The 27,835-nt window shown below is 62.8% G+C and overlaps 1 protein-coding gene across 5 annotated transcripts; it reads left to right on the top strand.

Annotated features, from left to right (window-relative positions):
* Positions 1-397: 397 nt before the first annotated feature.
* NKD2 (NKD inhibitor of WNT signaling pathway 2) lies at positions 398-26,478 on the top strand. Of its 5 annotated transcripts, none has more exons than XM_039470073.2 (10): positions 398-614; positions 704-739; positions 978-1,057; positions 16,566-16,626; positions 17,714-17,841; positions 18,931-19,026; positions 19,472-19,619; positions 21,767-21,851; positions 22,913-23,040; positions 25,722-26,478. In XM_039470073.2, the coding sequence occupies exons 1-10, from the start codon at positions 590-592 to the stop codon at positions 26,291-26,293; spliced, it is 1,359 nt and encodes a 452-aa protein (XP_039326007.1). In that variant the 5' UTR covers positions 398-589; the 3' UTR covers positions 26,294-26,478. The 5 variants fall into 5 exon arrangements, with proteins under 5 accessions (XP_039326007.1, XP_039325998.1, XP_074243649.1 ...); XM_039470064.2 differs by having other exon boundaries at positions 16,566-16,734; XM_074387548.1 differs by lacking the exons at positions 398-614; positions 704-739; positions 978-1,057 and adding exons at positions 1,067-6,431; positions 6,613-6,716 and having other exon boundaries at positions 16,566-16,734.
* Positions 26,479-27,835: the final 1,357 nt, after the last annotated feature.

The following is a 27,835-nucleotide window of genomic DNA, read 5'->3' as shown; positions in this document are numbered from 1 at the left end:
GGGATGTGGTCCTGCGCGTAGACCCCGCCCTGGGCGCCCCACACCCCCACCCGCTCCCCCGCAGCCAAGGGAGGCGGGTCCTCCCCTTTAAAGGGAGGGGCCCTCAGGCTTCTCTGGAACTGGGGATCCCTGACCCAGGACGGCCTCGGGAGGGGTCGGAGCTGGCTCCCACCAGGCTCCGCTGCAGCCCCTGACCGCCCTCACGGGTGGCTGGGCCGGGTCCTCGCCGCTCCGTGGACGCCGGGCCGGGGGCGGGGCCGCCGCGCTGCGGACAGTGGCCACCGGGGGCGCTGCGGGAGCCGCGGTTAAAGCCCCGGAGCGGGCGCGCGCGCTCAGAGGGAGCCGTCCCCGCGCCCCGCGCCCCGCGCCCCGCGCCCCGCGCCCCGCGCCCCGCGCCCCGCGCCCCGCGCCCCGCGCCCCCCGCCTGCACCCGACGCGCCCCGGTCCCCGCGCGCCGCAGAGCCGCATTCGTTCACCTCCGCCCGACCCCCAGCTTGCTCGCGGTGCATGCGGACCCTGCGGGCGCCCGGTCCCGGCCCCGGAACTCAGCGCCGCACCTGAGCGCGGGCCCGGCGGGCGCAGCGGGGCGATGGGGAAGCTGCAGTCCAAGCACGGTGAGCCGCGGGCCGGGGCCGGGGCCGGGGGCGGGGGGCGCGGGGCGCGGGGACGGCTCTCACTGTCGCTTCCTCTCCCCGCGCCGCAGCCGCCGCCGCCCGAAAGCGGAGGGAGAGCCCGGAAGGTGAGCGGGGGGCGGGGCCGGGACCCTCGGAGCCCGGAGTCCGCGCGCGTCCTGCCCTGGAGCCCGCAGTCGGGGGACGGGGCCGCGGGTCTCCGGGAGCACGCGGGACCCCCACGCCTACCCCTGCGCGCTCCTCGGGCGATGGGGACCCCGCGAAGGCGCAGAGCCCGCGGGGCTCACGGCGCGCCTCCTTCCCTCCTCCGTGCGGGTTTCCCGTGCGTCCGCCCCCGGCCCACAGGGGACAGCTTCGTGGCGTCCGCGTACGCGAGCGGCCGCAAAGGCGCGGAGGAAGCGGAGCGACGCGCGCGGGACAAGCAGGTAGGCGGCGGGGCGGTGGCTGGGGTCGCGGTGCACACCTGCCCGGGGCAGGGAGTGCTGTTGGAGCTGTTCCTCGAGTCACACGGGGACAGACGGGGCGTGGGCCGCCATGGCCGCACGAGTGACTTAGGGGCCTAGAGAGCTTGTCCCTCCCCGGCCTCCAGGACGTCTTGGGGGCCCATGGGGCGAGGCCTTTCGGGTGTCCCGTGCTGGGTGGTGGATGGGGGAATAGGAATTCCTGGTCCTAGTCTGGGGGCGGGGTGGGGGCTCCATGTTTCGGGCTTGAGAAGCTGGGGAAGGGGAAGGGTCCGGACCTAGACGTCCCGTCCTGGGGGTCCTGGGGAGCAGGACTGCAGCACCCCAGCGGGAGGAGCTGGGGGAGGGGTGGCAGCTGCAGGCCTGGGGCATCGCCGGCCATCGCCTCGGTGCTCGCTCAGCAAACATGGCCAGAGTCAGAGGCGTGGTGCTTCCCATCTCTGGGAGGGGTGACCACAGGCCCGCCAGGGGCTCGGGAGACAGGGACATCTGCACAGCTGGCGCCACCTAGACTGCAAGGCTGGCTCAGGACCCAGGTGGCCCTGAGGGTGGGTGAGGAAAGCACTGTCTAGGAGCAGAGAACTGTCCAGGCCGGGGGCTCTGGACGGACCTGGGGTAAGTGTTTGCTGAGGTGAGAAAGCTGACCTGAGACGTCATCGATGTCAATGTGAACTGGATCTGTGTAGACAGCCCCACCAGGTGGCCAGGCCCCCAGCTGCCCCCTGCTTCCTCTCCACTGTCCCCAGAGGTCCCCACACACATAGCATGCCGGGTACACAGTCAGCTTCCTTTCCGGAAGGTCATTGTTTTATCAGTTGATCAGAAAAAGCTCTGTGTGTTCAGCGACATTTTCTCTAGCTCTGTCCTGAGAAGGGGCTTAGGTTTGCTTGGCAATGTACATGCGGTAGAGTTAGGATTGGTGCTGCCCGAGAGTGACCATCTAACACCGGTGACGGTGGGATGCATGCTCTAAGGTACAGAGACTTGGCTGGTCCTGTGAGCCTTTGTCTGGGATTGGGAGACCAGGGTGAGGCCATCCAGGGAGCCGCACTGCCCGTGGGTGATGAGGTCTGTGAAGCTCTCGAGAGCAGCCTGTGGGGGATCCGGAGTCCCTGGGGTCGCGCGTGGTGAGCAGGAGTGGTCCATGGCCGCTGCGCACTTATGTGGCTGTTTCTAAAAGTGTTGGTGACTCTGGGGAGGATGGCTCCAGTCCTGAGCACAGGCTGCCCCCGCACCCTCACCCTAACCACCTGGTCTGTGGGACCAGCTTTAATTTTCGCGGCGCTCCCTGAGGCTGGCAGAAAACGGTTCTGAAGACGAGAGTCACTGTTAATTGGAATGTTGCTGTGAACAGAGCACGGACTTCCATTAAGCAGCCCGAGGAGGGTGCACCCAGGCTGACTCCAGAGGCAGCCTTGAAGCGAACACTCCTCACGGACCCCCCTGTGCATCAAGGAGGCTGTGGCCCTGAAGGGCTCTTGCCCACGTCTGCAGGAGGCAGCGGGCACAGCTCTGATTGGCCCACCTATGGCAGGTCCCGCCCCCGTGCCACAACCGTTCGGAATGTGCCAGCATGGCGCCTGCCTCCCAGAAGGAGGCAGCCTCACAGGGAGCCGGGGTGGCTGTAGCCATACGACCTGCTGACTCGGGCCAGGGCCCAGGCCTTCACCTGCCCTGGCTTCCGGCAAACTCCCTGCCCTCAACACAGCCTTGCTCACAGGAACCGGGAGCTCAGCCCCGTCACGTGACTTGGTGTCTTCTGACTGTAGCCAGCCACAGTGCCCCAGACGCTCACACGCCTGCAGCTGGCCCTCTCCCAGAGGCAGGGGTGGGGCTGCCCCTTCCCGGTGGCTGGGCACCCAGGAGCCACCACTCACCTGTCCTCTGTGGGGCAAGAGGGTTGGATGTGCCAGTGGGATGCCCAGGTCTCAGTCAATGGGAGCTGCTTCTTACAGAAGATCCTGGGAAATTCTTTACGGCTTCATGCGCAGTCTGCACGCCATCACATCAACACAGAAGCAGGGTGGGGGCAAGATACACGTTTGCAGGAGGGACTCGGGCCGGTGCACATGCACGTGCGACAGGAGACAAGGCAGCGTGGACCACACTCTGCTCGGTGCTCTGCCACGTGCCACGCAGAAAGAGAGGTTGTCGGTGCCCCAGCCCAGCCAGCTCTGCATTTGGGGGTGCAAGCCACCCCAAGATGTCCAGGAGAACGGCAGCCTCCAAAGGGAGCAGGGGCGCCTGGGGACGCCTCGGGCACAGACTCCGAGGGCCGACCTTCTGTCTTCTGTGACCCGCGTTCCCGGAGCCTGTGGGCTCGTGGGGCTGAGGCCACGTGGGGCCTTGGCAGAGCCGGCGGCAGCTGTGGTGCATCGTGCCTGCCCTTTGCTTTCTTTCTGGTGCCCTCTGTGTGCCCTGCCCTTGGATACAGGCATTCGTGTTCCTACCCTGGGACGTGGCCGGGCTGTGTGGCATGGACATCCACAGAGGGTCCTGCACAGAGGAAGCGGAAGGACATTGCCGGGCCACCTGCCATTCCCCCTTTGTTGTGGGAGGCGTCGAGGTCACACAGCTGATGGCACCTGATGCCCAGCACCTGAGAGCCACGGGATGGGCCAGACACCATGTGTGTAGTCTCACCTCAGCCTGGCTCGGGGCCACCGAGGGCTGTGCGTGCACCGAGCTCTCCTTCACCAAGCTGCAGGCACCCTCCATCCCGAAGCTGGGGCTCTGGGGTGCTGACTGAAGAGGCTGCGGCCGGCGCCCGGCCACGAGCTGGGGCAGTGGATCCGCGCTGGCCATGGTGGAGGCTGGAGGCTGGCCCGTGGCATGGTGCTGCCCGCTGGGTCACTGCGCCTGGAAGCCTGGGCGTGTGTTCTCACGGGCAGTCGCTTGGCTTCACGTTGGCCCCTGTGTCCACGACGTGTGCTGTGAGCGCATCCCGAGAAGCTCGCGTGTGGGCGAGGCCGGTGCCTGGATGGAGGCCTTGGAGCACGGAGCATCCCTGCCGCGGGGCCGCGGGCCGGAGCGGGAGGTTCACAGATGAGGCCAAAGAAAGAGCCCGCGAGACCACAGCCGCACCTGGAGTGGCTGTCGCCTGGGGACTCCCCAAACAGCTTCCTCAGGCGGAACTGCCTGTTTTGCTGCTGGATGAGCTGAAGTTTGAGACTTCCGGGGGTGAAGGAAGACGCGTGGCTGGGCCTTGCCCTCCTCACCGGCTGAGCCACCTGGGGACGCCTGTGCTGCCCGGTCCTCCTTCCTACTTGTGGCCGAGTCATTTGAATTCCTTGGAGGTGTTCGTCTCGTTTTGGCTGAAGAGCTCACATCTTTCGGTTTCTCGAAACACCCAGGCTGGTTTGCAACCCTCAGAAACCCGTCCTCGGCCCCGTGGCTTCGGGCCACCCTGCGCCCGCTTTAGGCGTGTGGGTCCGTCAGACGCTTGTGCGACTCCTGAGAGCCGCAGGAACTGCGGCTGGTGAGGGCTGAGGCGGTTGTGCCAGAGAGGGCAGGGCTGTCTGCAGTGGGCCCTGCCTCACGCCTCCGTGTGGGCAGCCAGGTGATGGCGAGACTGGAAGTGAAGCTTCGTCCGCCTAACACGAGCGCCTGGCTCTCCTCTCACCCCGGGTGGCCACCGCCTGTTCGGAACCGGCTGGAGCAGGTAGCAAGTCCATGGACGCCCCAGGTCCCAGCCCCACGAGGTGGGGGACACTTGCCACTGTCCTCCTGCCTAGGCTGGGGTCGGGGATTCGGCTGTCACTGTTCCTCAGGAAGCCAGGAGTCTGTGCCAAGGGCTCCTGCCCTCTACCCCTGCTGCGCGGCCAAGGGACACCCACCTGGTTGGCCCTGACCAAGGCAGCGGAGGAAGTCCTGGTCAAAGGCCACAGTTGGGAGCCACCGCGTGGCCATTTTACATGTGGCCCCCTCGCCAGCACCAGCTTTCTGTCATCCCATTGTAAGCAGAGGCAGCTTGTGGGGTGGCTCGATGGCCTCTGGACCCGGGCTGCCGCTCACAGCATGGCCACGGCCCTCGTGCCTGGGCCTCTCCTTCTCCCAGAGGCACGTGGGCTGCTGCTTCCCCTTGTCCTTCCAGGAAAGACACCAGGGACAGAAGGACCTGGAACAGTGGCTGGCATAGGACTGCTCCATGCTGCACAGCCGGGCAGCCAGGGTCACCTGGAGAGCAACCCCGTGCAGCCGGGCCCCTTATGGTGCCTTCCTGGGCTTTTGCCACACGTGCCGGGGTGCTCCAAGCCAGAGGGTGCGTCCGGCCGTGAGTTCGCACCAAGATGCTGTGGGTCTGACCCGTCCTGGGTCGGCGCTGTCAGCGAGCTCTCACGGGTTGGCAGGGCCTGCGGCCTCCGGGTGTGGCTGGTGTGGTGGGAGCAGAGGTCAGTGGGTGGGAGTGGGGTCACGCCCTTCCTGTAGAGAGGAAGCCTCTGGCCTCCCAGCTGCTGTTCTTGAGTTGGCAAAGGCACACTTTATGGAAGCAGCAGTTCTTGGGGCCAGGCACACCTGGGTTTGGAGGTGCCCAGCCTTCCCCCCCAGAATCTGGAAAGCTACCTGCCGAGTCACTGGGTCCCCGGAGTTCTAAGGGCTGAGCTCTGTAGCCTTCCTGCCGGGCTCTCAGACAGATGCCTGCATCAGGAAGTCCCTGGGTTACGACGAGAGGCCTGTGGCACCGCAGGGCGTTGTTAGGGAAGCCTCGGGAGGCCCACAGCAGCCCCTGTTCCGATGAGGTCAGCTTTTCGGGGCAGCCCTGCCCGCTCAGGCCGCTACAGGCACTTCAGGGTGGGCTGTTCCCAGCAGGACTGAGGTTCAGCCTGTCCACATGTGGAACCCGAGGCGCCTGTGTTCCGTGCTGGGGCACGCGTGCCCGGAGGGTTCCTGTGGCTCTGTCCTCTCATGGGTTTTACCAGCCACAGCCCCTCTCCTGCTAGACTTGCCTTCCTGAACATGGGAAGGGGTCCCGAGCCCAGGATCTCTAATCGGTTCCTAGGGCTCGGGAGCTTTGAGTCCCTGCCACCTGAGCCGTCGTCTGTCACGGATCATGACTGTCAGCTGTCCCTGCAGGTGCGGGAGGAGCCCTTCGCACGGGGCTGCTGGGTTAACGCTGGAACAACGGGGAGCAGATGTGTGGTGTGTGGGAGGGGTCTCTCAGGTCGCAGGATCCCCCACACGCCGGACACCCCCCAGTGTGCAGTGGCCTGCCGCGGCGGAGCTGATGGAGCTGGTGGTGCTGGCCTGGAGGGACACACAGCGCTGGCCTGCGTCAGCGCCACAGCTCTGGCCATGGCCTCGAGGCTGCGAAGCCTGGCCCTCCTGGGACCCACTCACGGTGAGCTACACCCACGGAACTTTCATCTGCTTTCATGTTGGCAAAGACTTGGCAGGGCACCGTCTGGCAGCCTTTCATGCGAGTTAAACAAATTGGGTCTATTCGATCCCGTCCTTTGCAGAGCGGATGGCCAGCCCTCAGCAGCTGGAGGGGGATGATTTGTTTTCCTTTTGTTCTGCAGAATCTTCCAAGGAAATTGTAAATAGTTTTGTGCTCTGAAATCAGAGAAGCTAAAAAGCATGAAGTACTGTGATAGAAAAAGTCAAAGTGGAGATTATTGTAATGGTGAGTGTCTTGGTGGATTTGGACTGAAGCCTGGCCAGGGGCTGATGGGAATGGGGTCCCCACCTTCTGTCTTCAGCGAGGTTCCAGAACACTCACATCGGTGGCTGGCAGGACCCTCCAGGGCTCCCACCTGCCCTTAAGACCATGGTTCTGCGTGGACGTACCTCCAGGATGAGGCCACGCGTCTGCTAACGGGGAGGTGACAAGAGCTACAGCTGCTTTTGGATAATAGAGTCCCCCCCCATCCTCATTCCCACACAGGATAGCGGAGCCCCCCCCATCCTCATTCCCACACAGGATAAGGGAGCTGATCCCATCCTAGTTCTCACAGGGACCTACCTGGACTTGGTGAAAAACTGCCGCCCTTGGTGGCCTCCCTGCTGCCCTGGGGACCTGGGCGGCCTGGCACTCTGGCTGGCGTCTGGGCCTCAGCGTGGCCCACGTCTCTCTGCTGCCACCACCGCCTACTCTCTGGGCTACTGGGTGAACCCAGCTCAGCCGTCCTGAGGGTGCCGCCAGGCTGGTGGCCAGGCCTATGTGCTCCACACCCTTCAGGGCAGCCACTCCCGCCTGGGACCAGCCAACCCCAGGCAGGGCTGGAGGGGCCGTTTCAGTGGCTCTGAGGCTGTGGTGTGGCTGTCCGTTCGGCGTCCGGCCGTGGCGGTCCGGGGCTGCCTTGGCCTTGTGCTGGTGGGTGGAGCAGGATCTCCCCCTCCGCTTGTCACGGACTTGTCCTGGGCACTGCCTCAGAGCAGGAAACAAAGACACAGCAGGGCTGAGTCCCGGAGCCGGGACCCAACCCAGAAGCCCCTCAGAGCCTGCACCCACACCACCAGGCTGCCTTGCTGACCCAGGGCCTGAGCTGCTCTCAGGCTGCCGGGAGAGCTGGACAGGGACGCTGGAAGGAAGGCCTTCGGGGCCCGGGGCGCTGGGGTGCGGGAGCGGCCAGGTGGGGGTGCGGGGCCTGGGGCGCCGGGGTGCGGGAGCGGCTGGATGGGGGTGCGGGGCCCGGGGCGCTGGGGTGCGGGACAGGCTGGCGGGGGTGCAGGGCCCGGGGCGCTGGGGTGCAGGAGAGGCCGGGTGGGGTGCAGGGCCCGGGGCGCTGGGGTACGGGAGAGGCTGGCGGGGGTGCAGGGCCCGGGGTGCTGGGGTGCGGGAGAGGCCGGGTGGGGTGCGGGGCCCGGGGCGCCGGGGTGCGGGACAGGCTGGCGGGGGTGCGGGGCCCGGGGCGCCGGGGTGCGGGAGAGGCCGGGTGGGGTGCGGGACCCGGGGCGCCGGGGTGCGGGAGAGGCCGGGTGGGGTGCGGGGCCCGGGGCGCCGGGGTGCGGGAGAGGCCGGGTGGGGTGCGGGGCCCGGGGCGCCGGGGTGCGGGAGAGGCCGGGTGGGGTGCGGGGCCCGGGGCGCCGGGGTGCGGGAGAGGCCGGGTGGGGTGCGGGGCCCGGGGCGCCGGGGTGCGGGAGAGGCCGGGTGGGGTGCGGGGCCCGGGGCGCCGGGGTGCGGGAGAGGCCGGGTGGGGTGCGGGGCCCGGGGCGCCGGGGTGCGGGAGAGGCCGGGTGGGGTGCGGGGCCTGGGGTGCTGGGGTGCGGGAGAGGCTGCGCAGGGGTTGGGGCTGCTGCTCAGCGTGGGCGTCGTGGGCGTCAGGGCAGAGTGTGGTGCGGACAGGAGGAGGAAGCGTGGCCGCCCAGAGGCTTCCAGGCGTGGAGGTCACTGCAAAGTCCCTGAGGCAGGAGTAGGCTGGGGGACAGGACCGTAGCGGCAGGGCCTTCAGGAGATGTGAGGGAGGAGGAAGAATGGCAGCCCCTCCGCGTCTCCCTCTGCCCAGAAGCCGCACACACAGCCTGCAGGTGCGCGCCGGCTCTGCGCTCTGGGACAGACGCGCTGTCTGTGAGGAGCCCGCACCTGCAGAGCTGCCCATCGTCCGCAGGCTCCGAGCCCCGTCCTCCCGACTGTGGAGCAGCCTGGCCCTTCCTGTCCTCCCACTCATTTGCTGAAAGCGATGGAGGTTTCCTGTGAAACAGCTGACATGGGCCTGCTTTCGGGCATTTCCGGAGCCTTCCCAGGCCTGAGACACGCTTTAGGCGGCAGCTGGCTCACGTGTGTTGGGAGAGACTGGTCACGGTCTCGGCGACTCTAGGGCTTGTGCTCAGATGGTGATGCCCTGCCCCGGTCCCCAGGGTGGCAGGGGGAGGTGGCAAATTGGCAGCTGCCCCACAGGCTGAGCAGTGCCCAGCAGAAAGGCCCAAGCCTGGAGCACAGAGGCAGCCTGGATGCCTCTGCCCGTGGTCAGGGCCCTGCCCGGCCTTGCTTGGAGGCATCATGGCAGGTTCACCACCTCCTGGGAGGAGAGCCCCGTCCCGGCCAACCACCTGGCTGTGCCCAGGGGAAGCCGTCCGGGAGGTCCGTTCTTGGGGTCTGTGTGCCTGTCGTGGGGAGAGCATGGTGCAAGCTGGGCCCACGGGAGGAATGCCCTTAGCCTCCGAAGGGGCAGGGGACACCATTCCTGCTTTGGGCCATCTTGGGTTGCAGCAGGTGGCAACATCTTGCCTCTGTCCACAGTGCAGTCTGGGAGCCTCAGAGCCCACCTTCCTGCTGTCCCCATGGCAGGCAGCGATTGCCTCCAGCTCTAGCGACGGGAAGGTGTCCCTGGCTGCCTGCACCTCCCCTGGCAATCCTGCCTCCCATCCCCGCTCCCTGTGCTGGCTCCTCTTTCGAGTTTGGAGTGACCCCAAGATACTGCAAGGGTGGCTTTCTGTGCAGCTCAGAGCTCACCCCGTGCACCCTGCAGTCTGCAGGCCTTGGGCCCGGTGCCCTTCCAGAAACGAGATCGTGTGTCTTGTAACGAAGGCGTCCGTGGTCTCCTCTGAACACTTATGTCATGCGTGGGGTCTCACCGCACTCCTCTGAGAGTGGGCTGGGCTCGTGGCTGTGGCTCCGTCTGCAGCCTCATCCCAGAGCAAAGCCACAGATGGGCGGGGGGCCTCCTTTCATCTCACAGAGCCCCTCGCCAGCCACAGCAGGGCCCTCGTGGAGGTGCCGATGAGATTGCCGTGTGTGGGGCATGCAGCGTAGGTGCTTAGGAGGAAGAAAGGGCCTTTGGATACTTTCTGAGTAGCTCAGTCCTCAGGGTCTGGAGCTGTGGTCAGGTACGAGCCCCGCAGCGAGCATTTCCCGCTCTTCTGTTTCCCTCCGGGAAGGACGTGGACGCTGCACCTTCACTGGTGTCTTCCCAGTTAGAAAAAAGGAAACCCTAAAACGCAGCAGCGTTATTTCCAGCTTTGGACCTGATTCCTTTGAAGTCGGAAATGTGAGGCTTTACTGTGAAAGAAAACAGAAATGTCCGGAGGGTTTTTCCTGGGAGGAGTTTGGACGGAAGGGAAGGGATCCGGGCCTGCTCTCAGGGCCGGTGGAGCTCAGCCTCTGAGTGTGGGGGTCAAGGGTGCAGCAGTTGGGGTTCCGGCCTGAATCGTGGTTTGGTTTTGTGTGCTCTGTGGCCTGGCGGTCAGCTGAGGGCGGAAGGTCTGTCGCCCTGGGCTTTCCTTTTTCTGTGACTTTCGGGATGGTTAGCTCTGAAGACGAAAACAGTGGTAGGCGGGATTAGGAGAAGAATCGGTCTGCAGAGGAGCTGAGTCCAGCATTTAGTGTCAATTTCAGGGTGCTGAGAACTGAAACCAGGAATAAAGTTTCCGCAGAGTTTAAGATCATGCCTCTATTTCTGGGCAAAAGCACACGCATATATGTGTGCATATGTATGGTATGTTCGCGTATGTATGCGAGCACACGTGGATTCACACGTGCACACAGGTTACACACACGTACATAGGTCTATATTTAATACCTGAGCTGAAAACATTTCAAGGCATCCGCTCTCCACCCCCAGCCCCCGGTCGCCCTGCCCAGCCTCAGCCACACCTGGCTGTCGGGGAGACTCCGGGAGGGCTGTGGGCTCCCATTCTCGAGCTGAGGTGTGGGCTCAGCGGCACTGACGGCTTCCGCCTCCTGTCCCCGTCGGTGAATGTGGGCTAAGTGCCCCCAGCCCCTCTCTCCACACGTGGTGGGGAGAGGGAAGCCCGGCCACCTGGCTTTAAAGCTAGGTCTTGCTGACCACGTGTTGCTTGTCACGTTTTTTTCTGCATGGTTTTACGTTGGGGTTAATTTCATGGACAGGGCAGCCCTGGGCCCGAACCTGTCGCTCATCTGTTCACTCTCGCTTGTAAGGATGCCCCATGGGCTGACACTGGGCCTGGTGCCCCTTGAGCCCTCAGCATGGTCCATCGTCCCCTCAGGCTGAGCGTCCACCCTCCTGGCAGTGGTGGGCCCTGCAGGGACCCTTCCTGAGCTCAGGGCGTTTATTGGGTAAGGGGATGGTTGTCAACACAGAAGCCTGGTAGGCCAGGGGTGTGGGGAGTGTGTACGTTCTGTCTAAATGATGCAGATGATGAAAAGCAGCTGTGAGAGGCAGATGAAGAGGGAGATGGAAAGATTGCTATTTTCTGGTCTTACAGGAAGTTAAGTCACAGCAGAACTCTGGCTTATGTGGACATCTGAGTATTTTAGGAAACCTTTTGACCCCAAAGTTACTGCTTTTCTAGGTATAAATTTCACATGCGGTTATTAAAAGCTTTCTCAAAACAGTCCTAACCCGGAAGAACCGGTGGGCAAAATCTGCAGACGCCTCCCAGACCTCGGGGCTGCGTCGTGGGAACGTACCTGGGGCTGCAGGGGGAGGCCCGGCCCCACCGCCCCGCCGCCGCCCCGCAGGGCCTTGGTCTCACCGTCCCTAAGTCTTTCACATCAGAACCGGAGGTTCAGAACAGCGAGGACAGCCTGCAGAATCCGGCCTGTGGTGTTGCCGTAAGCTCTGTGGGTCCCAGCTGCACATGTGTCGGCATTATTAAGACTGTGAAACTACGTTGTCACATCTGAAACGGTTTAGCCATTGAAACCAACACTTCGACTTCAAAGCCGGCTGCGGCGTTTCCAGCCCGGCGGCTGGTGGATCCCCTTGATGTCAAATTCCAACCCGTGGCTGCCGGCAGAAGTGGGCCCCCGGCACCTCCTTGTGAGAAAACACAGTCCCTTCCGCAGACACCGGTGGCGGATTCCCGTCCCACAGTGACATCCTGGAGAGGCCTCTTTGCATCTGAGCTCTCAGCAGGGAGGAAGCGGGTGGAGCGGTAGGGGTGGGGGTGGGGGCTGTTCTTCGCTCGGAAAGGACTGGCCCCCCCAGGCCCCGAGCCCTCTCCCTGCTGCTCCGGCCCCTCCCCCAGGGCTGCCTGCAGCCGCTCTGACCCAGCCCGCCTCCTTCCCTGTTTCCTGCCGGCCTCGCCTTCCACCTGGTGTCATGAGGTGCCCCCACTACCACCAGCCTAAACGGCAAGGCCCTGTCCCTCAGCCCGGAGCCTGCTGTCCCCTCTCCGCCTGTCACCAGTGACACTGCCCCCGCTCTTCCACCCCCTGTGGGGTGTCCCAGCCCTTGGGGTTCCTTGGGATCCTGGCATCACCCTCTGCCTTTTCCCCAGAGGCCCAGTTCTGGCCCGTGTGCCACGTCCCGAGGCTGCCCCCCGTGAGCCGCCCGCTGGGCGCCCACCCCAGCCTACCATGCCTGGCGTCCTCACAGCCCCCGAGGCAGGAGGTCCCTGCTGCTCCGGATGTGGCCTTGGCGGCCGTGGGTGCATCAGGAGCCTGACAAGCACCCACCACGCTCCCCACAACAGCCCTGTAATTCTGGCAGCCTCGGGCCTGTGCCGCCCAGCAAAAGGCAGCCCACAGTTTGCTGGATTAGCCCCGAGGAGCAGGGTGACCAGGGGATGGCAGCCGTGACCCCGTGACATGGGCCAGGTTGTCACCCCACCCTTCCCCTCAGCTCCTGGAGGCCCCCTGGGCGCAGCTCCAGAGCCACTGCTTGACCCACCAAGGGCGGGGAGAGGCACGGAGGCCATTTCCCTGGTGGTCGGAACTTCCAGCCAGGGGCTATGCCTGACAGGGGGTCCTGACCACAGTGGGGGCGGCTGTGGACCCCGGGACGTCAGGTGCTGCTGGTAGCGATGGAAGCTGTAGGAGAGAGGCCTGGTCTGCATCAGGCGGTGCAGGAGCTGCGCCTTCTGGACAACACCCCAGACGTGGGGCCCCACACCCACTGCAGAGGGACCTGGGAGCCCCAAGTTTGGGGAAATGCTGGCCAACAGACCCATGCGGTTCTCTGAAACCCTTTCCAGGGCTCCCCAAAAGGCGCCTGCTCCCCACCCCATCCCGTCTTCCTCTGCGTGAGGGCGTGGCTGTCCGTGGCTCTCCGTGGCTGTCCGTGGCTGTCCGTGGCTGTCCCTCCCCTCCGTCCTCCTCTCTGTCTCTCTCCTCACTCCCTCTCTGCCTGGGCTCCTGCCACCTGCACCCTCCCGACTCCTGCAGAGATGTTGGGCTCTGGGGGAGGCTTCCAGCCCGGCCTCCTGGACACGCCATGCTTTTGCCTGAGCTTAGGTGGTGACCTGGGGGCCAGGTCTTCTCTGTGGGTCACCAATTGCTTCCCACCGGGGGCTCCACCAGAGTGGGGGCCAACAGCTGCCCCCACGAGGCCCAGGAGGGGACAGCGCCTCCCTGCGTTTTCGAGACATTGAGAAAGGTGCCTGTACACCCCAAGCCAGAAGCACAGCCAGGACAGGGAGGGAGGATGGGGGGGGGCAGGCTTGGAGGGGGCACGGGAGGGACTCGCTGGGGGCAGGGCCAGAGGGACTGACGGGGAGGGTGGGTCCTCGGGAGGGCAAGGCCAGGTGAGGACTGCATCTCAGGGAGGGGTGCCCGCCGTAGGAAGCTGAGGCTGGTGGGTGCCGGGGCGTGTCGGGCCAGGCCTGTGGGGCCCTATGTGCGGACTGGGCCTCCTCGGAAGTCTCCCCAGTGGGGAGGGGCTGCGCATCTGGCCGGCGGCCCAGGGGCAGGTTTTTTAAGTTGCAATTAAAGCTCTTGGCCTTCTACTTAGCCCAGCAGCGTAGGTTAAAGGGCAGTTTGATGTGACCAGGATGGAATTGACTGAAATCACTGGCCACAGAGGGTGGCTCTGTCTGGAATCGCCGGCCACAGAGGCCAGGGTGGCTCTGTCTGGAATCACCGGCCACAGAGGCCAGGGTGGCTTTGGCTACAGATGCTCGTTTTTTCCCGTTTGATCTTCTCTCCATCTCAGAGGTAGTTGTGACTTGGCCCTTAGAAAAGACGCTGTACCTAGTAGGGCTGAGGCGCCCGTGGATATTTCTTGCTTTAATAGGCGTTTCCTCTGCGTTGGCAACAGCCGGGAGCAGGCTGGCGCAGCCCTGGCCGGCTGGGGCGGCGTGGCTCAGCGGTGTGGTTCGGCTTGGTGGTTACGGTTTTGGTTGTTTATTGCAGCTTGGCGGGTTGGTGGGCTGGAAGCATTTCCGGAAACCAACCGTGGGTCTGTGCAGGCCCTTTCTGTCTTGAACAGCCGCACCCCTTCTCCTGCCACCGGTGCGTTTAGACTCCTGTCTGTGACCAGTGACATCCCCCACAAGCGCGCTCAGAAGCTTTTACAAACACGCCGGGACCGCCCTTGCGTTTTCACTGTGATGACTTCCTGCCCGGAGTGCGTGACGAGCTTGGTTTCTCACTTCACATTTTCAGCAAATCATGGGGAACACTTAAAAATCCCTTAAAAAATACCCACCCCGCCCACCGCGCTGCGGGCTGCCTGTCCTCAGGAGCCGCCACGCCTCCAGCCCCTCTGGGTTCTGGCACGTTCCAGGAAGCTGCTGCTGCTGCCCGTCACCTGGGTAGCGATGTGGCCTCCATGAGACTTCGGTGAGGCCTCTTTAGCAAGGGGTGCTGTGCACGCCAGGACCCAGGGCCCCGGGAACATCACTGCAGTTTGTGAGGAGGCTCGGAGCACCCCACACCATGCGGGAGGCCCCAGCTCTGCCCGCTGCCCTGTCGGGAGGTGAACTGGGCGCCCGGGTTGGGGGGGACCCTGGGGGGCTTCACCACGCAGGTTCCCGGCACCCTCCCCAGATCCCAGAGGTCTGGGCTGGGGCTTCCAAGGGTGGACACTTCCCCCTCCCACAGCCCCCCACACCGACAGCGCCTGCCTCCCTCAGCCTGGGCGTCCGTGGCCTCGGCTGCCCTTAGGGCACCATTGTGGTCGGCAGCCAGCTCCTTGCACCTGGACGAGCCCTCGAGGGCCTTGAGCTTCCAGCACCCGGCCCTTCCCTCGAGGACGCTGTGTCCGTGGGGTCGCGCCACTGGGGCTCTGGGCATGGCTTACTGCTCCACAGAAGCCTGGGGCTGCAGCCTCAGCAATTACTCTGATTTTGAAAATAATAATAATCGTAACCCCAAGCCTGGTTTTAGAGAGGATTTGGTCTTCTGCCGGCGTCCACCTGGACAGAGCTGCCCCTCCCAGCGGCGCCTCCCGGCTGGGGACTCTCGAGGGCCTCGCCAGGCCGTGGCGGTCAGTCCCGGAAGGTCGGGACCGCAGCCTCCAGGAGAGAGGCCTGCTTTCTGCTCATCAGCTGTTTTGTTTCTTATTAAAATGAGGGCAAGTCCTCCTGCCTCCCACTGGGTGCCGGGCAGCCAGCAGGAGACCTCCGCTCGCGGGGCCCTCGGCTCAGCCACCAGGAGGGCGCGGTCCTGGGTCTGACGCAACAATTCTCAGCCTTGGCGGCAGCACCTCAGAACCCACGTGTGGATGGAGTCTGGCCCGGTCCCTCTCCCTGCCTGAGGCCTGGGGTGGCAGCCGCCAGCCTGGAACCTTCCACCATACCCTGCTCTGACCGTGGCCAGTGATCACAGTGGCAGGAGGTGCTTGGGGAGTCCAGGTGCCCTCGAGGGAGACCCTGCTCAGCCTCCTGCCCGGGCTAGGCTCCAGGGACCCCAGGGGCACTGGCAGCCCCATAGGAGGTCAGAAATGAAGGGCACATGACTCCCCCGTCAGGAGCAAAGGACGAAGCCATGAGGGCAGTGAGGGCAGTCCCAGCAGGGCAGCCCTGAGGTCCTGCATCCACTCACAGACACCAGCTCAGCCCCAAAGTCATCTCCAGGTTCAGGTCCTGGCTGCCCCAGTGGACAGGACTCAGCTCTGCGCTGTGTCTCCTAAGGGCTCTCCGCAGCTTTGCCGGAGAGTCAGAAACAGAAACACCGCTGTCCATCCCTCCGGCTCGCCTGCCGGAGAGCTGCCTGCTCCAGGAGATGCTCCGGGGCCGGAGGTCCCAGGCTGAGGGCTCCGCACCTCCCCCACTGCAAAGGAGCCCTGTCCTGACCACGGTCTGCCTCCTTTCTCCGTGTCCTGTGGCTGTAGATTATCCGTGAGGACCCACGTGAGCATCCGCTCTGCTAACGCCACTGGGATGTTTGAAGGTTTTTCCCATCTTCGATACTGGTCTCCGCCGGCAGCCCTAGGAGGGGCTCTGGAGTCCTGGGCCACCACAGGGGTAGTGGCTGGAGTCCTCTCACCAGGCTCCGGTGGACGGTGCTGGGAGCAGGCACTGGAGCAATGGGGCAAGCATGTCTCCTCTTGCATTTAGTGTGATCCAGCATGGGGCCCCGGCCAGGGCGATCCCCAGGGCAGGACTGAATTTGAACGGATTGTTCAGGCAGCTGCATCGTCCATCTGTAAAGGCTTCTGGGACCCGACAACATGGGAATGTCTGTGTGTTTTGCTTCCCAAAAATCTGAGGCTGAGTGGGGCATGAAGGGTTGTTGTTTCTGGACCCAGAGATTGAGACGCCCCCGAAGGCCTGAGGCGAGTGTTCGGCTCTAGTCCAGCTGCCCAGAGCTGCTGCCCAGATCTTCTGCCCGTCTCCCCAATCTGCCCACTGAGTTGTGCAGCCACTGACTGCCTCATTCCCCCTGCAGGAGCTGCCCAACGGGGACCCCAAGGAGGGGCCTTTCCGGGAGGACCAGTGTCCGCTAGAGGGTAAGTGCGGCCTTCGCAGCCCTCCCTCCCCAAACCTTGAAGATTCCACCTGGTACCAAGGCAATGCCAGCGGCCACCCATCAAACAGCCCTGCGCGCAGAGTCAGAGGTACTTCCCAGGCTTTGTTCTTAACAAGCGTCTAGTAGCTCGACTCAGGGGTCCTCGCTGGACTGCAGCGGGCATCTGGCAGTGGAGATGCCAAAGGCCCTGCCTGTGGCCAGAGCGTGAGCTCTGTGAGCCTGCGTTTGTGGATGGGGTGGCTCCGTACAAAGGTGACCTATACGTTCTCAAGTCAGCCCTGGTCTATATGAGACGCTGGCCTGGCCTGAGTCACTGCCGTGGCCGTGTGCCCTGGCGCTGCCTGTCCTGCCTGTGGCGTGTGGCAGGTCAGCACGTGGCTTACCAGTGGGTCTGCGGGAGGCTGCAGGGAGGCCGGGCCGCAGGGCCGCCTTCAGACAGCTCCTAAGACTGAGAGAGGCAGCCGACCCGCTTGGTGGGAAGGCAGGCCCAGAGGATCGTCCCAGCTCAGGCTTGGACCCAGAGTATCATCCCAGCTCAGGCTGGGAGGCGCACCTGTCTGCGGGTGCTGAGCCGGGACAGGCCCATGCTCCTCTCCTGGGGACATGGGTTGCAAGCACCAGAGAATGATGGAGTCACTGTGCCCCAGAAATGAGAGTGCTGTTCATCCATCCTGCCCAGAGGCTGGGGGGAGGGGCCGCATGTTGATACACTCAGCGCGAGGTGGCCTGCATGGCCTGTAGGCTCAGTGCCAGGGTTCTGGAGTGGAGGCCGTGGGGACTGTGTCTATGGGGAGGAAGGGAGGCCCCGGCTGACTTTGCCCATCCCTGAGGTGGTCGTCAGGGTCTGAAGCCACTGCAGCCTGGGGAGAAGAGAGCACACGTGGCTGTGACTGGCCGGGGTGGGACCTCCCTCCCCTCTGCGGGGGTCCCAAGATCGGGCTCCCGGCTCAGGCGTGTCTGGATGGGATCTCGGTGCGGTGAGGGGAGGGCAGCGACGGCCCGCCCCCAGCAGGCCACGTCCTCCCTGTCCCCTCTACCAGCCCCTTCACCGTCTCTTGTCCCCCTAGTGGCACTGCCCCCCGAGAAGGCTGAGGGCCGAGAGCTCATGGGACAAGTCCCCAGCGCGGATGACGGGGAGAGGGCAGCAAACCGAGAGGGCCCTCGAGGACCAGGCGGGCAGCGCCTCAACATTGACGTAGGTGTCCCTCCCGCCTGACCTGCGGGGACACGGGTTGGGGGCACAGGGACAGGTGTGTGCTGCCCTAAAATGGGCATCTGTGGACCCTGCATAGCTCACTCAGTTTTTCCCACGATTGACCCAGTTTAAGGCAAAACTCCAATATGGGGCCGGGCGCGGTGGCTCACGCCTGTAATCCCAGCACTTTGGGAGGCCGAGGCGGGTGGATCACGAGGTCAAGAGATCGAGACCATCCTGGCCAACATGGTGAAACCCCGTCTCTACTAAAAACACAAAAAAATTAGCTGGGCATGGTGGCGCGTGCCTGTAATCCCAGCTGCTCAGGAGGCTGAGGCAGGAGAATTGCCTGAACCCAGGAGGCAGAGGCTTCGGTGAGCCGAGATCGCGCCATTGCACTCCAGCCTGGGTAACGAGCGAAAACTCCGTCTCAAAAAAAAAAAAAAAAAAAACTCCAATATGCAGCCAATGTCGGCAGGAGCCGGAGGGTGTGGGAGTGGGAGGGGGCGGGAGCAGGAGCGGGCAGGAGCCGGAGGGTGCAGGATGTTGCTGTGAATTTGTCCAAACCCCACTGATCTCGAGTTAGATAACTTGAGCAGCATCCCCAGCCTCGGTGCCCCTAGCAGCACAGGAGTGATGCCAAAGCTCACTTTACGGACAGCCCGACTTCCCGCCTGCTGGAGGCAGAGCATGGGGGCTTCCGTGTCCCTGGGAGGGCTCAGGGAGGAACGGGGTCTCCGTGTTCAGTCAAGATTTCTGGAATTGACAACACTTGACAGTCAGCGTGTCCTCTCTTTCTTCTGGGTGATGTGGGGTGCTTGCATGAGCTGAGACAGGTGTCACTGTGGGGAAACTGAGTCACAGGGCACGAAGCTGGGTCCCCCCGAGGAGGGCTGGAGCTGGGCAAGAAAGGGTCTGCTGGTTCCAGGGCTTCGGCTCCAACCACGCTGCCCTCTACTCCCCCTTTCCTGGCTGGCACGAGGGACCCCTGGGAAAGGCCCCAGAAGACGCTGCCCCCTACGGAGTCGGGGGTCACCGGCATGTTGGTGTGGCTAGGAGGCGAGGTCCCAGCCCCCTGTGCCCCTGCAGGCGCTCCAGTGCGATGTCTCGGTGGAGGGGGACCACCGCCAGGAGTGGACGTTCACACTGTACGACTTTGACAACAGCGGGAAGGTCACCAGGGAGGTAGTGAGCTTGTGTTTGCGTCAGGTCTGCAGGAAGAGCCGTTTGGGCCCGGTGTAGACAGCCGGGGGCGGGGGGACAGACGGAGGGTGCTGGCCTCGAGGTATCTCGGGACAGGAGGGGACGGCCGGCGAGAGGTCCTCAGGCCAGCCGGGCTGGCATGTCCCCAGGGCCCGGGGCTCACGCACTGCCGGGCTGAGCCTGCACCACCCGTTTCTGCAGCTGTGGCTCCCATGCTGCGGGGCCGCCCTCAGGGCCCTGGAGGTGCTCGCAGGGCACCCGGCCCGACCGAGGCTGCTCAGAGAGGATGCCTGTGCCGGCCCCTGAGGTCTGTCGGCAGCTACGAGGATGGTGCAGGAAGGGGCAGGGCTGGGTGTGTCTTCTGGCAGGGAGGCAGGTGGCATCCGCTACGGTCTGCTCTGTCAGTGACATCGATGCCCGGCCCCAGGACATGTCCAGCCTCATGCACACCATCTATGAGGTCGTGGATGCCTCGGTCAACCACTCCTCGGGCAGCAGCAAGACCCTCCGTGTGAAGCTGACCGTCAGCCCGGAGCCCTCCAGCAAGAGGAAGGAGGAGCCTCCCGCCGGCCAGGGTGAGCAAGGCCTGGGGACACAGAGGGACCTACTCCTCACTGGCAGGGGCCTAAGCTGGGTGATGGGGACAGGGAGGGACAAGGGAGTGGATGGAGGAGTGAGCGGGGGAATGAATGAGTGAGTATGTGAGTGAGTGAATGGATGAGTGGGCGAGTGAATTGAGTGGGTAACGAGTGAGTGAGTGAATGGGTGAGTGAATGAATAAGCAGGTGGGTTAACGAATGAATGAGTGAGTGAATGGATGGGTAAGTGGGTGGGTAAGTGAATGAGTGAATGAGTAAGGAGATGAGTGAGTGAATTAATGAATGAGTAAGTGAATGGGTGGGTGAGTGAATTTAGTGGGTGAGTGAATAAGTGTGTGAGTGAGGCGTGAATTGGTGAGTGAATGAAAAAGTAGATGCGTTCACAAATGAGTGAATGGATGGGCGCGTGAGGAGTGTGTGAACGGTGAGTGAAGAAGCAGGTGAGTTAATGAATGAGTGAATGGGTGGGTGGGTGAGGAGTGAGTGAATGGGTGAGTGAATGAATAAGCAGATGAGTGAGTTAATGAATGAATGAGTGAATGGGTGGGTGAGTGAGGAGTGAGTGGGTGGGTGAGGAGTGAGTGAATGGGTGAGTGAATGAATAAGCAGATGAGTGATTGAATGAGTGAATGGGTGGGTGAGTGAATAAGTGTGAGGAGTGTGTGAATGAGTGAGTGAATAAGTGTGAGGAGTGAGTGTGTGAATGAGTGAGTGAATAAGCAGGTGAGTGAGTTAATGTGTGAACGAATGAGAGAATGAGTGCACGAATGAAGGAGGGAGTGAATGGATGGGTGAGTGGATGAGTGAGTGAATTAATGAGTGAGTGAGTGAATTTAGTGGATGAGTGAGTCAATAAGTGTGTGAGTGAGGAGTGAATGGGTGAGTGAATGAATAAGCAGATGAGTGTTAATGAATGAATAAGTGAATGTGTGAGTGAGGTGTGAGTGAATGGGTGAATGAATGAATGAGTGAATGGGTGGGTGAGTGAATAAGTGTGAGGAGTGTGTGAATGGGTGAGTGAGTGAATAAGCAGGTGAGTGAGTTAATGAATGAATGAGTGAATGAATAAGCAGATGAGTGAGTGAATGAATGAGTGAATGGGTGGGTGAGTGAATCAGCAGGTGAGTGAGTTAATGAATGAGTGAATGAGTGAATGAATAGGCACATGAGTGAGTGAATGAGTGAATGGGTGGGTGAGTGAATACGTGTGAGGAGTGAGTGTGTGAATGGGTGAGTGAGTGAATAAGCAGGTGAGTGAGTTAATGAATGAGTGAATGGGTGGGTGAGGAGTGAATGGGTGAGTGAACGAATGAATGAGTGAATGGGTGGGTGAGTGAATAAGCAGATGAGTGAGTGAGTGAATGGGTGGGTGAGTGAATACGTGTGAGGAGTGTGTGTGTGAATGGGTGAGTGAGTGAATAAGCAGGTGAGTGAGTTAATGAATGAATGAGTGAATGGGTGGGTGAGGAGTGAGTGAATGAATGAATGAGCGCATGGGTGGGTGAGTGAATACGTGGGAGGAGTGAGTGTGTGAATGGGTGAGTGAGTGAATAAGCAGGTGAGTGAGTTAATGAATGAATGAGTGAATGAGTGAATAAGCAGATGAGTGAGTGTGTGAATGGCCGAGTGAGTGAATAAGCAGGTGAGTGAGTTAATGAATGAATGAGTGAATGGGTGGGTGAGGAGTGAGTGAATGGGTGAGTGAATGAATGAATGAGCGCATGGGTGGGTGAGTGAATACGTGTGAGGAGTGAGTGTGTGAATGGGTGAGTGAGTGAATAAGCAGGTGAGTGAGTTAAATGAATGAATGAGTGAATGGGTGGGTGAGGAGTGAATGGGTGAGTGAATGAGTGAATAAGCAGATGAGTGAGTGTGTGAATGGCCGAGTGAGTGAATAAGCAGGTGAGTGAGTTAATGAATGAATGAGTGAATGGGTGGGTGAGGAGTGAGTGAATGAATGAATGAGCGCATGGGTGGGTGAGTGAATACGTGGGAGGAGTGAGTGTGTGAATGGGTGAGTGAGTGAATAAGCAGGTGAGTGAGTTCATGTGTGAACGAGTGAGAGAATGAGGGAGGGCACGAATGAAGGCGGGAGTGAGTGACGGCAGGACCCCCTCTTTCAGACCGGATGCCCACCCACAGCAGGATGGAGGGCGAGCTGGTAGAGGAGCCAAGGGCGGCCGACAGGAGGTTGTCTGCACACGTCAGGTGAGGGCTGGGGCGCCAGGCTGGGGCCGTGCCTTAGGCAGGAGCACCGTGACCACACCTCCGCTTCCCACACACCACAGGCCATGCGCCGTCCTCCAGGTCAGACCTGCTGGGGGCCCCTGGGCTGGCAGCTCTATGGGGCATGGTCCCTTCCAGCATCCAGCACCCTGGCTGAGCTGGGCCTCCAAGTCTGTCGAAGCAGATGGCTTTGAGGGGCAGCAGCCACGGCGGCCTCGACACCCTCAGTCTGGACTTGCCGTGGCTCCCTGTGGCTCCACTCAGCAGCCTTGGGTGCAATAGGGCTAGGGGTGGCTGGGACAGTGGCTGAGGGTAGCTGGGGTGGTTGCCGAGGGTGGCTGGGACAGTGGCTGAGGGTAGTTGGGGCAGTGCCTGAAGGGGGCTGGGGCGGTGCCTGAAGGTAATTGGGGTGGTGGCTGAGTGTGGTTGAAGGTAGCTGGGGCGGTGGCTGAGGAGGGCTGGGGTGTATCTGAGGGTGGCTGGGGCGGTACCTGAGGGTGGCTGGGGCAGTGGCTGAGGGTAGCTGAAGGTGGTTGTGGCAGTGGCTGAGGGTGGCTGAAGGTAGCTGGGGCAGTAGCTGGGGCAGTGGCTGAGGGTGGCTGATGGTGGCTGGGGCAGTGGCTGGGACAGTGGCTGATGTGACTGGGGCAGTGGCTGAGTGTGGCTGGGGCAGTAGCTGGGGGTGGCTTGGGCAGTAGCTGAGGTAATGACTGGGGGTGGCTGGGGCAGTGGCTAGCACAGTGGCTCCAGTGGTCCCAGTGTGGTCACCAGAGGCCACTACAGCGTGAGCGGCTCCCTGGAGTGCCTGCGGCTCTGGGGCATGGGACCTGGAACAGAGATTGTAGGATTCCGGGGGGCGGTGTGACCTTCCCTGGACGGCACGTGGCCGTGTCTGTGCCAAGTCACCCACTCTTCCTGCTCCTTGAGGAGGCGGGTGCTGTCAGGTGCACCCCGAACCCCTGCCGCCTGCTGCAGGCACCCCGTCACCAGGGTGCACCGCCCAGCCTGTGCGGGGGTCAGGCCCTTCCCTGTTCTCCACGCAGGAGGCCCGGCGCCGACCCCCAGCCCAGCTCAGAGCGGGGGCCATACTGTGTGGACGAGAACACGGAGCGCAGGAACCACTACCTGGACCTCGCTGGGATCGAGAACTACACTTCCAGATTCGGCCCTGGTAGGTCCTGGAGGCCACCCCGGGTGGCAAGCCCTGGATGCGGGTGCCCTTGAAGGTCCTGGACTCCTGCAGCCCCGAGTCGGACGGGCACCCCACCCGGCACCTAGGTCCTTCCACGGCTACCTGTTGGTGCCACCCAAAAGCCAGGCGGGTGCCCCTTCTAGGTGTGTGTGTGGCAGGGGGTACCCGGTTCAAAGTGAGATGGAGGACGTCGGGTCTGCATTCAGGAAAATCCTGCCTTGGGGTGAGAAGTTGGTATTTTAGGGTAGAATCACCGGCTCACTCAATAGAGGAGGTCGTCTAGTGGTGTGGACGGCAGGCAGGATGGACAGCAGGCAGGCAGTGTGGACAACAGGTGGTGTGGACAGCAGGTGGTGTGGACAACAGTCAGTGTGGACGGCAGGCAGGTGGTGTGGACGGCAGGCAGGCAGTGTGGACAACAGGCAGTGTAGACAGGCAGGCAGTGTAGACAACGGTCAGTGTGAACAGCAGGCAGGCAGTGTGGATAAGAGGCAGTGTAGACAGCAGGCAGGCAGTGTAGACAACAAGCAGTGTAGACAGCAGGCAGGCAGTGTGGATGGCAGGCAGGCAGTGTGGATGGCAGGCAGGCAGTGTGGACAACAGGTGGTGTGGACAGCAGGCGGTGTGGACAGCAGGCGGTGTGGACAACAGTGTGGACAGCAGGCAGGCGGTGTGGACGGCAGGCAGGCAGTGTGGACAACAAGCAGTGTAGACAGCAGGCAGGCAGTGTGGACGGCAGGCAGGCAGTGTGGATGTCAGGCAGGCAGTGTGGACAACAGGTGGTGTGGACAGCAGGCGGTGTGGACAACAGTGTGGACAGCAGGCAGGCGGTGTGGACGGCAGGCAGGCAGTGTGGACAACAGGCAGTGTAGACAGGCAGGCAGTGTAGACAACGGTCAGTGTGAACAGCAGGCAGGCAGTGTGGATAAGAGGCAGTGTAGACAGCAGGCAGGCAGTGTAGACAACAAGCAGTGTAGACAGCAGGCAGGCAGTGTGGATGGCAGGCAGGCAGTGTAGATGGCAGGCAGGCAGTGTGGACAACAGGTGGTGTGGATGGCAGGCGGTATGGACAACAGTCAGTGGGGACAGCAGGCAGGCAGTGTGGACGACAGGCATTGTGGACAGCAGGCAGGCATTGTGGACAGCAGTCAGTGTGGACAACAGGCGGTGTGGACAGCTGGCAGGAAGTGTGGACAGCAGACGGTGTGGACAGCAGGCAGGCAGTGTGGACAGCAGACAGTGTGGACAGCAAGTGGTGTGGACAACAGGCAGTGTGGACGACAGGCGGTGTGGACGGCAGGCAGGCAGTGTGGACGACAGGCAGTGTAGACAACAGGCGGTGTAGATGGCAGGCAGTATGGACAGCAGGCAGGCAGTGTGGACAACAGGCAGTGTAGACAGGCAGGCAGTGTAAACGACAGTGTGGACAGCAGGCAGGCAGTGTGGATAACAGGCAGAATAGACAGCAGGCAGGCAGTGTAGACAACAAGCAGTGTAGACAGCAGGCAGGCAGTGTGGACGGCAGGCAGGCAGTGTGGACAACAGGCGGTGTGGACAGCAGGCAGTGTGGACAGTGTAGACAACAGGCAGTGTGGACGGCAGACAGGCAGTGTGGACAACAGGCAGTGTGGACAGTGTGGACAACAGGCAGTGTAGATGGTAGGCAGTGTGGACAGTGTAGACAACAGGCAGTGTGGACAGCAGGCAGGTGGTGTGGATGACAGGCATTGTGGACAGCAGGCAGTGTAGACAACAGGCAGTATGGACAGCAGGCAGGCAGTGTGGACAGCAGACGGTGTGGACAGCAAGCAGTGTGGACAACAGGCAGTGTGGACGACAGGCAGGCAGTGTAGACAACAGGCAGTGTAGATGGCAGGCAGGCAGTGTGGATGGAAGGCAGTGTGGAGGAAAGCAGGCGGTGTGGACAGCAGGCAAGCAGTGTGGACGGCAGGCAGCATAGACAGTGGCAGCCGGCCCAGTACGCATTCCTTCCCGACCAGCAGCACCCCCATGTGGCCTGCAGGAAGATTCCGGGGCCAAAGCCCAGGCCACTCCCCAAGGGCTGGGGCCAAGTCCCTCTCATAATCCACACTTTAGGGGTCCATGTGGCAGGAGGGGCGGTGTCCCTCTCGTAACTCCTGCCTTAGGAGTCCACGGGGCAGGAGGGGTGGGGCTGGATCGGGGTCACGGGGGCTCCGTGTGCCGTGTGCAGACCCCGGCCTCCTTGGCCACGCTCTGCGCGGGAGCCGCACACAGGGCTTAGGCCGCGCTTAGGAAGCGGGCAGCCCTGGGTCCTCGTGGAATCTGCTGTGTGGTGAGGGTTTAGGGGATGTGAATCCCGAGGTGCCCTCCCTGACAGGGTCTCAGCTGGGGGAGGAGAGCAGCTTTGCTCCCAGGACACGCAGTGGGGCGGGGCGGAGGAGCCGGCCTTCGCAGGGGGCTGCGGAGCCAGGCGGCAGGTCACCCCGGGGGACAGCCTTCGTTTCAGGACCTGTGGCCCTCTGACTGCAGACCGGCTCACAGGCTGGCCTCAGATGGGACCCCCTGGTGCAGCTCTCCCAGCGGGCCCTGGGCAGTCGGCCGTTTCGGAGGAGATGGGAAGCCAGCTGCGTGCCCTGGCCTGTACTCCCCGTGCCTCACCCTCTGACCTGTGTCCACAGGGTCCCCTCCTGTGCAGGCCAAGCAGGAGCCCCAGGCCAGGGCCTCACACCTCCAGGGCCGGTCCCGCTCCCAGGAGCCGGACACACACACCGTGTGCCATCGCAGGTCACAGGTGCTCGTGGAACACGCCGTGCCAGCCTCGGAGCCTGCTGCCCGGGCCCCGGACCTGCAGCCCCGGCCGAAGGGGCCAGAGAAGCAGTTCCTACGGTCCCCGAAGGGCTCCGGGAAGCCAGCCGGGGTGCCAGGCGGCAGCAAGTCCGGGAAGGCCTTCAGCTACCACCTGCCGGCTGCCCTGCCCCCCCAGGCCCCTCAGGACGGCCACCACCTCCCGCAGCCTCCCCCGCAGCCCTATGGCCACAAGCGGTCCCGGCAAAAGGGCAGGGAGGGCCACTCGCCCCTCAAGGCCCCACATGCCCAGCCCGCCGCGGTGGAGCACGAGGTGGTGTGGGACCTGCCGCCCACACCAGCAGGCGAGGGCTTCGTGATGCCAGTGATCCAGCGGCACGAGCACCACCACCACCACGAGCACCACCACCACCACCACCACCACCACCACTTCCACCCGTCCTAGTGCCGCCGCTGGCACGCCTCACCACCAGGGCAGCACGGCCCATGCACCCTCTGTGGGGAAGCAGAGCAGGTGCCCACTGTGTGCCCACAGGGAGCCTGAGATCCCCCACTTCCAACAGCGAACAGCAGCCGGCTGCAGGTGCCCGAATGGTGGAGGCAGCAAAGCTTGGTCATGTGGCCCAGATGCCCTCTGCTCTCTTGCCCTCAGTGCCACGTGCGTGGTGGCGAACATGTCTGAGGCCGCTGTTTCCCAGCTCTAAAGCTCGTCTGTGTAACCCATAAAACCTGTATGTGAGCGTGGAAGACACACTTGTATCTGCTTTCCTTTATGATTCCAAAGTGAGGCCCTGGAGGGCACAGGGCGTGCCCGGACGCTGGAGTGAGTGTTCCTCCCAGGGCTTGGTGCTGTGGGCGCTGTTGGCTGTTCCAGCACGAGGCCGGGAGCCATTGGGAAAGCTAAGGCTTTGCGGGGCTCGTGTGTCAAGAAGCCAGAGGGGCCAGGGTCGGGGGAGCAGCTTGTGCTTAGCAGGCAGCGTCCACGGCTCCCGCCGGAGGCCAGGCAGCAGCACTAGAACGGGAAGTGCCAGGGCTGGGGCGGGGGAGCCCAGACCCGGGAGGAGGGGCACCTAGGGTAGCACATGGGGACGGAGGCAGCCTCGGTCCCAGAGACACAGCAGCTCGGGTGGACACCAGCGGCAGGACACGGGGCAGGGAGGGGCGGAGGCTCAGCAAACAGGAGGCCCGACACTCATGGGGCAGCTTCCGTGACACGTCAGCTTTGGAGGAAGACGCGTCCCCCTGCAAGGGTCAGGAGAGGGCTGCAGGCCAACAGGACGTGCCAGCGACGTTCCTGAGTCTCGCAGCCTGTGGGGACCCACACAGTCGCCCCGACCAGAACCGTGCGGTGCCTTCTGGGGCCTCGGGGCCTGCCCGGCAGTTCTGCGTTCGCCTTCCTTGTGTTGTTTTCAAGGATAAAGCAAACTGATGGCCAACTGGTGACAGGTGTTTCTCAGGTCTAATAGGAATCTCTGCACTTTGTACCATGCCACACCCTGTATTAAAATAAGCTTTTCAAAGAGATGTGGTCAGTGCTCGTCGGTCAGTCCCCTCTGCCAGCATGTGGCCAAGGGCGCCGAGAGCCCGCTGCCCGCGCGGGGCTGTGGGAGGAAGCACCCGTCCCGGCTTAGAGGGTGATAAAGGTACATGGGCACACGCACACACTCCGTAACTACAGGTAGCCTTTTGTGTTTTTTCCATGTTACCGCTTTAAGAAAATCCCAAAATAAACCAAACCCAAGATTTGGTTCACGGTAACAGGAACACCAGGCACCCCTGTCTTGGCTGCGTGACCCCAGCTTTATGGAGAGAAGTTGGGCTCCTTGTGAAAAGGCATCTGTGGAGAAGCCACATGGCGTTTGCTTATTTTCTGCTTCTCTGCCTGGGTGTCGGGTCTTCTCAGTGGCGGCTCTCCTGTGACCCCTGGAGAACGCTGTGTTCTCGGGGCTCCTGAGGCACTGCCTTACCTTCAGGTGACTGCATTTCA

The sequence above is a fragment of the Saimiri boliviensis genome, chromosome 1, assembly GCF_048565385.1.
Source record: "Saimiri boliviensis isolate mSaiBol1 chromosome 1, mSaiBol1.pri, whole genome shotgun sequence".
Classification (NCBI taxonomy): Eukaryota; Metazoa; Chordata; class Mammalia; order Primates; family Cebidae; genus Saimiri; species Saimiri boliviensis.
Note: the sequence above shows the minus strand (reverse complement) of the source record. Positions and strands in the feature narration are given on the sequence as shown.